The sequence below is a fragment of the Citrus clementina genome, unplaced genomic scaffold, assembly GCF_000493195.1.
Source record: "Citrus clementina cultivar Clemenules unplaced genomic scaffold, Citrus_clementina_v1.0 scaffold_9, whole genome shotgun sequence".
NCBI lineage: Eukaryota > Viridiplantae > Streptophyta > Magnoliopsida > Sapindales > Rutaceae > Citrus > Citrus x clementina.
The window spans coordinates 12,926-25,737 of NW_006261964.1; the positions used below are offsets into that span (position 1 = coordinate 12,926).

The 12,812-nt window shown below is 35.1% G+C and overlaps 1 protein-coding gene across 1 annotated transcript; it reads left to right on the forward strand.

Annotated features, from left to right (window-relative positions):
• Window positions 1-9,101: 9,101 nt before the first annotated feature.
• On the forward strand, window positions 9,102-12,606 carry LOC18033495 (neurofilament heavy polypeptide). The gene is made up of 2 exons (XM_006419127.2): window positions 9,102-9,340; window positions 10,635-12,606. Exons 1-2 carry the CDS (start codon window positions 9,263-9,265, stop codon window positions 12,360-12,362), a joined length of 1,806 nt encoding a protein of 601 aa, XP_006419190.2. The 5' UTR covers window positions 9,102-9,262; the 3' UTR covers window positions 12,363-12,606.
• The last annotated feature ends 206 nt before the right edge of the window (window positions 12,607-12,812 follow it).

Genomic DNA, 12,812 nt, shown 5'->3' on the forward strand with positions numbered 1-12,812 from the left:
CCAAGGTCAAAGGCTACAGCACACTGATTTTTGCATTTCCTCATGGGCCTCCCTGGGGTTGCCCTAAAACTCTAACCCGACCATATGCACATGCCTTACCATGGATAATGCGAGAGCACTAGAAAAAACGGGAGTCATTTTGGAGCCCTTGAGTGGTTTTGGTAAAAATTTTTCTAAAATTCCAAGAAAAACTGATTTTTTCTACATACTTTTAGAATAAATTCCAAAAAAAAAACTGTCAGAGCCACCCCGCAGTGGTGGGGCACTAGTTGGGAGCCTCCCCGCAGCGGTGGGGCATTAGTTGGGAACCCTCCCGCTGGCCCAAGGGATATCCCAAGGAAAAAAACATGATTACTTTTGGAGAGAAACCCAAACCCAAAACTACTCTGGGGCCTAAAATGAACACATTTTCTTTTGGTGGCATCATGTCACGTGTGGGATGGTTCGTGCAAAAAATTTAGAAAAAATTCCAAGGCAACCCCTTGGAAGCATATGGAAAAGATCAAAACCAGTGTGCTATAACCTTTGGCTTTGGGGATAGAAGTTGGGTTTTTCCCAAAAAGCAACACGGGTTGTCTCCCCTAGGACATTCCTTGGGTCGACATGAGTGATCCAAAGCAATGCCCTACCACTGTCATGAGGCTCTCGTAGTTGTTTTGAAATGTATTCCAAAAGTAGCCCCAAAAATTCAATATTTCTTTTACTTTAAAAAAAAAACCCACCAAAACTACTAAGGAGTTTGAAACAGACTCCCCTTGTTTTCAAACGCACCCTATCACCAAAGGAAAGGTGCCTGTAAAAAATTGGCTTAATTCCAAGGCAGCCCTAGGGAGGCCCAAAAAAAAGGCCAAAAACAGTGTGTTATAGCCTTCGGCTTTGTGCCGGAGGAGAGAAGTTAGGTTTTTCTCCTAAAGCAACCTAGATTTTCTCCCTTGAAACATTCTTTGGGTTGTCAAAAGTGCTCTCTAGCAGTGCCTCACTGCCGTCAAGAGGCTCACATAGTTTTTGGGGAATTTACTCCGAAAATAAACTAAAAAAATTAGTTTTTCATTGAATTTTAGAAAACATTCCGCTAAAACTATTCTGGGGCTCCAAACGAACTCCCTTTTTTTTCCGATGGCAACATGTCTCTCATTGGAAGGTCCGTACAAAAAATCAAGCCAAATTGCATGGTAGCCCCAGGGAGGCAGATGAAAAATGCCAAAATCGGTGTGCTATAGCATTTGGCTTTGGGATTCGAGGAGAGAAGTTTTGTTTTTCTCAAAAAGAAAGTCGATTCTTCTCCCCTGGGACATTCCTTAGGTCGACAAAGTGCTCTGAAGCGATGACCTACCACTGTCAAGAGGGCCTCATAGTTTTTTGGTAATTTATTCCAAAAATAGGCCAAAAAATCGATTAGTTGACATAGTTTTTTATGAATGTATTCCAAAAATATATCAAAAATTTAGTTTTTCACTGAATTTTGGAAAACAAAATCCACCCAAATTACTCTGGGGCATCATGTCTCATGTGGAAAGGTCCGTCCAAAAAACCATGTCAAAATTCCAAGGTAACTATAGGGAGGCTCATGAAAAAGGCTAAATTAAATCTGGTGTGCTATAACCTTTGACTTTGAGGCCCGAGGAGAGAAGTTGTGTTTTTTTCTAAAACAAATCGTTTTTTTTCTTTTGGGATATTGCTTGGATTGATGAGAGTGCTCCAAGTGGTGCCCCATTGCCTCGGGAGGCTCTTATAATTATTTGGTAATTTATTTCAAAAAAAGCCCAAAAAAGTAATTTTTTCTATCAAAACTATTGCGGGGCTACAACGGATTCTTATTTTTTCTAATGGCATCATGTCGCTTGTGAAAAGTTGTGTACAAAAAATCGAGTGAAAATTGCAAGGTAGCCCCAGTGAGGCTCGTGAAGAAGGCCGATGTGTTATAACTTTTGGCCATGGGGACCAAGGAGAGAAGTTGAGTTTTTCTCCCAAAGTAACTCGATTTTTCTTCCCTAAGATATTCCTTCAGTTGATGGGAGTGCCCCAAGTGGTGCCCCACAAATGTCAAGAGGCTTTTATAGTTTTTTTGGAATTTACTCCAAAAATAAGTCAAAAACCTAGTTTTTCTTTGAATTTTGGAAAAATATTTTGCCAAAACTACTTCGAGGATCCAAATGAACACTCGTTTTCTCTAGCGGCATCGTGTCGATTGTGGAAAGATGTATACAAAAAACAAGTTCAAAATTCTAAGGCAGCCTCAAGGAGGCACATGAGAAAGGCCAAAATCGATGTCCTCTAACCTTTGGATTTAGGGCCTGTGGAGAGAAGTTGGGTTTTTCTCCAAAGCAACCCAAGTTATCTCCCCTGGGATATTCCCTAGGTTGGTGATAAGCAGTTCCTCACTATCATTGGGAGGCTCTCATAAGTTTTTAGAGAATTTATTCCAAAAATATGTCAGAAAACTAGTTTTTCTTTGAATTTTGGAGAAAATTCTGCCAAAACTACTCCGGGGCTACAAACAGACTCTAGTTTTTTCTAGTGGCATTGTTTTAGCCATAGGAATTTGCATGTAAAAAATTAGGTCAAAATTTCAAGGCAGCCCCAAAGAGGCCCATGAAAAAGGCCAAAACTGGTCTCCTATAGCTTTGGATTTGGGGTCCGAGAAGAGAAGTTGGGTTTTTCTCCTAAAGCAACCCAGTTTTTCTCTCTTGGGACATTCTTTGGGTTGGCCGAAGTTCTCTCAAGTGGTGCCCCATCGACGTCAGGAGACTCTTATAGGTTTTTGAGAATTTATTCTAAAAATAGGTCGAAAAAATCGATTTTTCTTTGAATTTTGAAAAAAATCAGCCAAAATTACTCTATGGCTCCAAAGGGCTCCCATTTTTTCTGATGGCATCGTGTCACTCGTGGGAAGATGCTTCAAAAAATTAGGTCAAAATTACAAGGCAACCTCAGGAAAGCCCATGAAATAGACCAAAACTGGTGTGCTAGAGCCATTGGCTTTAGGGCCCAGGGGGAGAAGTTGGTTTTTTCTCCAAAAGTAATCTGATTTTTCTCCCCTGGGACATTCCTTGGGTCAACGGAATTGTTCCCAAATGGTGTCCCACAACCGTCGGAGGCTCTCACAATTTTTTAGGAATTTATTTTAAAAAATTGACTCAACAAATTGGTTTTCTTTGAATTTTAGGGGAAAAAAAACCCCACCAATACTATTCAAGGGCTCCAAACGGACTACTATTTTTTTGTGGCATTGTGCTACCAACAAAAAAGTGCATGTGAAAAATCGGGTCAAAATTCTAAGGGAGGCCCCTGAAAAAGGCCAAAACATGTATGCCATAACATTTTTCTTTAGGGCCCAAGGAAAGAAGCTGGGTTTTTCTCCAAAAGCAACCTAGGTTGTCACTGTTGAGTGTTAGAAAATGCATATTTATAAAGGAGAAAACCGTCATTTTACATTTCAAGTCTTACTAACAACCCTTACTTTTATGTATTTAACCTTCTTGTGATTTAATTACATATGTTTTATTTTAATTAAGTATTTTATGTATTTTAGGGGCATTATAGTCATTTCACAATAAAGGAGAGATCAGACGGCAAAACGGACATCACTTTTGAACTCAGGACGGTCGAAAACCTCAGAAGGAGCATAAAAGGAAAAATGGCACTATTCATATGTACGGTACTAACTACGTTACTGTTCACAACACTGTTCACATAGACGAATCGATGACGTGGCATTGACCGATGATGTGGCATTGACTGATGAGGTGTCACGATCCTGTTGGGCTAAAATTCTTATGTACTGTTGATGGTGACGTGGCAGCATATCAGTGGATGAAAAATCTCGCGTACGGTATATGCATCACACAGGATTATTTTCAACCAAACCGCGTTACTGTTCATCCGAGTCAAACCGCGTTACTGTTCATCCGCGTAGTCAAACCGTGGACTGTTGACTGATGACGTGGCGCAATCCTGAGCGTCCAAACTGTTTTTAATCCGATGGCCATGATTTACTCCATGTATCTATAAAAAGGAGGCCTCCCCCCCTCCCCCCCAATTTGATATCTCTGAATCCATTTTTGGGATCCATTTTCTGTAATTCCTTCTCCATCTTGTATTTTCTTCGTATTTTAATAAATTCCCATTTTGCCCCTAGTTCAATTATGAGTGGCTAATTTTCTTTCAAGCTTGGGTTGAAGGTGAAGTCTCAACATGTGTCATGGGCTTAATTTGGTAAATTTATTTTCTCTTCCCCTCTAGTTTTTGTGGATGTTTTGACTTCTCGTCGACAAATAATACTAATCTTGTCTAGTACCGCCTTGGTTTCACCGGCCCTCTAGTACAAGGTTATTATTATTTGGCACGATAAGCCCTTAGCACCATATTGATTAGAGCGTGGTTCATGAGGTGTGGATTCCCCCCTCATGATTTAATTGGCATTAATACGGATTATTTAGCCCATGATGCATGTTGATACGGATCCAGATACCCAAGTACGTCAATTTAATAGATTTTCTCTTCAATTTATTCTCTCCAATGCAATTCCAATTTTAGAATTTATTCTCGCCATTTTAATTTAAGTATTAGCATATTCCAAATCATTTCCACCATAAATCTAACTACCCATTTACAAAATTAATTCTATATATAATTAAAATCCACCTCTTCGTGGGATCGACACTCGTCACCATTAGTCTATACTACAATAGATTCGTGTGCTTGCGAGTACATTAAAATTTGCACAACAGTCACCCCTAGGACATTCTTTGGGTTGGCAATAAGCAGTGTTCACCACCGTTAAGAGACTCTCATATTTTTTAGGAATTTTTTCAAAAAATAAGTTGAAAAAATTGGTTTTTCTTTGAATTTTGGAAAAAAAAAATTCCGCCAAAACTACTTAAGGACTCCAAACGAACTCCCGCTTTTTTTGGTGGCATCGTGTCGCCCCTGGGAAGGTGATACAAAAAATTGGGTCAAAATTCAAAAGCAACCCCAGGAAGGCCCCTGAAAAATGATGTGCTACAACCTTTGATTTTTGGGGCCCGGGGAGATAAGTTGGGCTTTTCTTTAAAAGCAACTCAATTTTTCTCAGTCGGCAGAAGTGATCCCAAGCAGTACCGACCGCCATCAAGAGTTCTTATAGTTTTTTGGGAAAATATTCCAAAATTGGCCCAAAAAACTAGTTTTTCTTTTAATTTTGGAAACAATTCTGTCAAAACTACTCCGAGACTCTAAATGCACTTTTGTTTTTTTCTAATGGCATCGTGTCACCTGTGGGAAGGTGCATGCAAAAGTCTGGATCAAAATTTCAAGGCAGCCCCAAGAAGGCCCATGAAAAACGCCAAAATCGGTGTGCTATAGCCTTTAACTTTAGGGCTTGAGTAGAGAAGTTTAGTTTTTTCTCCAAAAGTAACCCGGTTTTTCTCCCCTAGGACATTCCTTGGGTCGGTGCGAGTGCTCTCAATTAGTGTCCCCGTTAGGAGGCTCTCGTAGTTTTTTAAGAATTTATTCAAAAAAATAGGCTGAAAAAACTAATTTTCTTTCAATTTTGAAAAACAAATTCACCAAAACTACTTTGTGCCTCAAATATCCATATTTAGAGTAGTAAATGTAAATGAATTGATCAATACAGCAGATTGTATACTGTCTAATAAAACCTACTTCTAGTTGTGTGGTAGGAATATTATGGCAAGATCGTGGAGAATGACATATCATACATGTTTGACAATTGTGCAATAGCTACCTAACACCACCACGCAACATGTAAGTAAAATACAGTATCTATGGATTTTCGATCGGGGCATGAGCATTGGGCATGCAACTTCTGGATTTCTTCTTCGCTTGGTTGGGACCCCGCTGGTTAGGTTTCAAAATGTGGTTATTGTTGCTTTTAGTAGCTAGACTTGGCCACAGGTAATGATATATGGACATTGTGAGCTGGCTGAAATTGACTACTCAAGAGTCACACGCACAAACATACATATGATATACACACGCACAGAGCAGCACTATCAATCGATTATTTCATTTATTATTTGCTTTAATTTATTCATTTGAGCCTTGTTATTAGCTAGGTTTTGGGAATTATTTAATTTACTTTATGATTGGATATGACTCTGCGTATGAAAAAGAAAAAATATTGCAAGTGTGATGGAGCGAGGTAGAGGAAGCGGAATGATAGGTTAGATATACCTTAGATATCGTTTTAATACTAGATCAAGCTAATAGATTAGATTACGCTCTAATCAAAGTATAATCACTCTAATCGAAATGGCTCAGTGAGATTTTAACTACACTTTAGGTGAGATTAAATGACACTCTAATTCAAATCATTTTACAAAAGAGATTTTTATAGTAATTCAAAGTACGTACTTATAAAAAGGAGATTTTTATTAGTCAAAATTATAAAAACAATATCAAAATATCCCTATTTATATTAGGATAAACTTATTTGTCCAAGTTAATTTAAAAAGAAAAATAAATCACAATTGTAATAAAAATAAAATATTTAAACACATACCACAATTGATTCTAATTAAAAATATAAAATAAAATAAAAAATATTAAAATATTAAAATATCGTCCTACATCAAAATGACTAATTAAATGCTTAAATGATGTCACTGTCCTAAACCTATTTTGCTGGTTGTGTTTTATTCCTTTACTCAAAAAATTAAAAAAAAAAAAAAAGGTTTAGCTTGATCTCCGTGGGTTCACATGGCTTTGGGTCACGGCTAACGTGGGTTCTTCTGAATTTCATCTTTCTTACTCGAGTGTTGAATTGAAGACAGCGAGGGAGCTTCAACTTTGGTCTTTTGTACACAATAATAATATTAATATATATTTAACTAATGTACTGAAATCACAGTTTATTATAATTAGAGTAAATTAACCTCATATATATTAATTGGCTTATTTATTTATATATGATCTGTTTATTCCCTGGCATGCCAATCACCAAGAGTTAGCTAGCTTTATTTTATGCACATCGCAATGCTTAAAATGTTGGTTGCTTTCAGTTTCAAAGTAGCAAACAAATAAGTTCATTAATAACGTATATATACGCTCTTACAAAACCATCTGATTAATTGAGTTTCCACATCCTTAATTATTAATGTAAATACTATCAGTCAAAATGGCAGGTTGATTCATAGAGCCAAGAACGTTAAATTTTACAAATTAATTTGGCAGCATTTTTAACTTTTACACAGACCAAATCGTGCATCATCATCATCATCATCATCATCATCATCATCATCATCATAATAATAATAATAAGAAGAAGAAGAAGAAGAAGAAGAAGAAGAGTAAAAGTTTGTTTACTCCTTATATTTTGAAATTAGTATTTGTTTAATCCATTTATTTTTAAAAATAACTCAAAAGATCCATGTTGTTAAATTATTGACACTCTTGCCGTAATTTTTTGTTCCTTTTTACTTATTTTTAAAATATTATCTTCTTACAATAATATTCTTTTTTTTACATTAATAAAAAGAAAAAATTAAATTATCAATTTAATCCTAAAAAATAAAATAGAAACAAAAACAATATATATTTATTTTATTGGAAGCTCGCGTAAGTCCAAAAAATTAATATTGTAAAAGAAATTAAATTATCAATTTTTTCAAACATGAATAAAAAAAATTAATATATTAACTCCTTAGCAGAGTGTTCCACAAAAGTTGTATATATTAATTCTATCTCTATATTTAATTTTTGGGGTAACTTAAATTTGTTTATTAATGTTAAAAAAAGCATAAAAAAGGGACATTATTATAAAAGAGTATTATTGTAAAAGCAAGTCAAAAAGAACAATCCATTCAAAAAAAATCAAAAAGAACAAAAAAGTAATGGCAGGGCGTCAATAGTTTAACGAAACAGATATTTTTAAGTTATTTTAAAAAATATGGGAATTAAACAAACACTAACTTCAAAATATATGATTAAATTTCAATAGTTTAATGATATGAATGTTTTTGTTTTGAGTTATTTTAAAAAATATAGGAACTAAACGATCATTAATCTTAAAATATAGGATTCAATGAGCTTTTACCCTAATAATAATAATAATAATGTTAATCATTTATATGAACACACTAGGAAATTGAAAAAATCCACACCTTGCAACATTCAAAGTACTAATATGGTCCAAGATCCTATACTTTATTAAAATTTGAAAAAATTATTAAGTCATATGATTTAATAGTATAATGTTATTACACTATTAAATCATCTAGTTTAATACATTTCTCACACTTTAACAGAATTTAGGATCTTGAATTAGGATATGTGTCAGTGTGTGTGTGTGTGTGCGCGCGCTAACACACATGCTTGTACAAATAGAATTAGAACCAATGATTATAAATTTATAATGGAGTTTAAATTATACATGCAAATCCATATATATAGCTATCTTGCCACTGTAGTTTAGGAAAAATTCTTGGGTGCTCTTGAAAATCTATATATGTAAAGTCCTATATAATGATAATATACATACACATGTGATAAATATTGAATGGATAAAAGAATAATATTTGAGGAGCAGCAAAGACCTTCTTGTAGCTTGGATACTTGGAGTGTTCAAATTTAATTTTAGAAAAGAGAATTTAAATTAGTACTATTAAAATAGTAATTACTCTTTTGTATATATATAATACAGGAAATTCTAAAATGCCTCTGAAATATTATGTTAATTATACAATAAGTAAATGATGTTATAATATGTATATATTTACTTTAAAAAACCTAATATGTAATTAGTGGCTGTATAAATTTTAACTGCACATGCTATAGATGAATTAATTGATTATTTTTCCCTTTATGTATTGCAGAGTTTCTCATATAATGCAGGTCATTCCACGTGCAACTGATTTTTAACTTAGTGATAAAATCATAAATGGTACACATAATAATAAAAGGAAAGAATGACAGAAAAAGGACGCATTAGGAGGGGATTAGTTAAATGAAACAAGAGGGAAATGAGTTGTCAAATTGAAATGAAACGCAATATCGCCACAGAAACCAGCTCATGTGACCACCTGTCCAGTTTCCTTTCTATATTTGGTGGGACTACCTCCCCTCTTCTTTTCATTTTTTTTCCTTTTTGCTTTTAACTCCACTGGGTCAGGGTCAGACACAGATCATATCATCATCATCTTTACTCATCATCAGAAGAAATTAATAGAAGAGAAAGCCATTACTAGTGAAGCAGTGCAACTACTATTACTCTTTTATTTATAACCTTTTTCTTTCTTTGGATTCCATTTTCATTTCCCTATCCATGGCTTCTTCTGATACGAATCAGACTGTAGTTGTATCATCGGATCATCACCCCACTGCTAGCGCTGATCATCATGAGGTTAGTTTTCTCATAACTTTTATTCTCTTATATGTATATTATCATTACTAATAAGAATACAACTAGCGAATATGTATGAATTCTTGTTGATTATTAGAGGAACCTAATTAAGATCGATCATTTTGATTACTCTTTTAAACCTTAATTGATAAGTGATTTACAGTCTCCATATACAGGATCTTGAACTATTTTAAAAAGTTGATAAGTTTCTGATAACCTTACTGCTTGAATGGTGATTGTTAGCTAGTTTTTAGAAAATAATTGAATCCCACGGGAATGAAAGATTTTGCTTCAAAACTATTTGTAGAATAATATGGGGTTTCCTACGCAAACTTTAGAGGGGACGTAATTGCTGCTCCTCGAATAAGTTTTTACGTACATAGTAAATGTTTACCAAAGTCTTATATGCATATGACTACTTAAGGCAAAGTATTCAGTAATGATTTTCTTAGTAAGAAAGTTATCGAGTCCTAGATAGCATAATTGCTGCTTGGCAAGTTTAGCAGGTGGATTTCCTTCTGGTGATATTTGTTACGTTTGCACTATTGCAGTCCATTTTAATTTCACTTCTCTAATTACTAGTTTAATTTAGTTGAGAGGAAAATCAAGTATATATTTTCAAACTGCATAACACACACACACACACATCTATAACATATGCAACACCATTTTCCATGCCCAGGCCCTGTATTTTTCGTTTCTCAGAGCGATCAATTGAAGAGATTATATTGGAAATTTACTATGATCATTATTCAAGGTCTTGCTGCACAAAGCAAATGCTAATTGATTTTTATAAACTCCCTGCTGTTTCCTTTATATAGAAATACACTTGACTTGACCCGCAAGTTTTGTTTCTCTTCCGTTTTTCGAAGGCTTTATTTATTTATTTATTTATTTATTTATCTATTTCTTTTCCCTGGTTGTTCCTAAAAAATTAACTATTTCATTACGACAACAATAGGAATCTGATCAATTGGCATGAGCACTTATTTTCTAAATAGTTTTCTCTTGAGCTTATTGTAAAGATATCCGTACAGGTTACACACACACACATATATGATTTTTATTTATAAGCTTCAAATTGTGGGAAAAATTCATCTACAAATATATATATATATATATATATATAGTTTCTTTGCTTAGCCTATTATCCTTTGATTTTTTATTTTTTATTTTTTATTTTTATTTTGTATTTTAATGCAAATGATCTTCAGTGCAATGAACATGTTAATTTGTTCATTTAAGTTAAAAATGTTTGCTTCTCAAAATCATAATTATCTTGGAGCTGTTGCAGCCTATGGAGAAGGAGGCTATTGAAGAAACTGAAACAAACAAACAAGAGGATGTTGAACCTCCCAAGGATGATGGAAAAGAAGACGAGAAAAAAAATTCGCCCAGAAAAGATAACTCTTCAGAGTTGGAAATTCCTGTCACTAAAGCAGAAAAAGTCCCTGTTCTTGCTGAAGTTGAAAAAGTAGACAACTTCCCTTGTACAGATGTTCCGGCTGAAGTTAATAATGTCGATAATACCGTTTCAGAAGAGCCATTGGAAATATTATCAGAGGAGAAGGTAGCAATTGAAGCATCTAAAGAAACACCACAGGAGAAACCAGGAGCTGAAGCGGGGAAAGAAGACGCGGAGGAGACAGTGCCAGTTGGAACGGTTGTGCAAGAAGAGAAATCTGCAGTTGAAAGTTTACCAGAGGAGAAGCCATTAATTGAGGCTGTTGAAAATGCTGAAAAGGAGAAAAAGGCAGTTGAAGTTGCTAAAAATGTAGATGAAGAACCAGAGGTTGAAGCAGTTGAAAAGGAGCGACCACCAGCTGAAACTTTACCAGAGGAAAAACCAGCAACTGAAACAGTTGAAAGTGCACAGGAGGATAAACCCTCAGTTGAAGAAGTTGAAAAATTACCAGAGGAAAAGCGAGCAGCTGAAGCAGTTGGAAGTGTACAAGGTGTGAAACCAGCAGAAACTTCAGCGGAGGAAAAACCAGCTGCTGTTGTTGAAGAGGCAGAAAAGTTAGAAAAGGAGGAACCAGCAGCTACAAATGCAAATGTACAAGAGGTAATTGAAAAGGTTAACAACCATATTAAGGAGGAAACTGACGATAATAAAGCAAAGGACAATACAGCAACTGAACAAGTTGAAGAGGAGATAGAAACTGAAAATGTTGAGCCCATTTCATCAACTGAAGATGTTGGTCGATCAGCGGATTCTAAGGCAATGGCAATAGTTGATGAAATGAAGGCTAAACCCCAAGGGCCATCTAAAGTAATTGTTGAAGAGTTTGCAGAGAAATTTGAGAAAGATAATCATGGGACAAAACCTGCTGAGAAGGAAGAAAATATCAGTGCAGGTGCGGAGCCTACGGCTATTGAAATCTCTCCGGCAACCAATGATGAAGCTCAAGCTGATTTAAAAGAAGTGGCAAATGATTCTCCAGTGTCTGGTATCGTAGAAAAAATTGATGATGAAAGAAGAAGAGATGGGACCACAGTGATAGAAACCGACATTGCTGAATTGAAGGAAGAAAAAAATGTCAAAATGGATCAGGTGATGACTGAAGAGAAGAATGAGAAAACTGAATCAGTAATTGCAAGTGAAAGAGCCTCCAGTATTGCTGCTCAAGTAACTGAAAAATCTTTAGTGGAAGAGCAGGAGTCTAGAGATGTGGAGGTGATAAAAAAGAAACAGGATTTACCCTCAGCAGAAAATGAAAGAGATGTTGCTGAGGCCACAGTTGATGTCAAGGCAGAGGAGACTAATAAGAAAGCAGAAACAAACTTGGAAAGTACGGAAGAAGCTGTTGTTGATGGTAAAAAAGCTGATCCCCCAACCAAAGAAGGTGATGACACAAAAAATTCCAAGGAGTTTTCGGCTAAACCTCCACAAAAATCATCAGGGAACTTACTATCAAAGGTGAAACAGTCACTTGGAAAGGTGAAGAAAGCTATCGTTGGGAAATCTCCGAGCTCGAAAACCCTCCAGTCTGAAGCTAAAGGAGATGAAAATATTAATTAAATGCCAAGTAAAATGTTACTGTTGTTATTAGGTGTCGTGATGAACTTGAATTGGTTTTTCATTTTATTTGCGACGTTGATGAGTAGGTGTAGTATATAGGAGGTAATGTCCACGCACCTTGTTATATGTGAATGTGAGGATTTGATTTTTTTTTTTTTTGTTCCTTTTGTTTCCATCATACAATTCTTGTATTGGTTGGTGGCTAGTTCTGGTGAGTGAATTAATGTGTCCATGTTCAATTGAATGACAACAATGTATTGAATTGGTTTGTGTTTCAGATATAATTTTTTTTTTGGATGTATATAATGTAAAATTTATCTTTGATGTTGAAGCAGGCTCCTCATTCAATACATTAATCTTATGTAGAGCTGTAGACATAATTTCTATTTTCTAAGAGTGATAAGTTTTTCGGGTTCTGTAATGAAATCTTCTTCTAGTTAATACATTAAG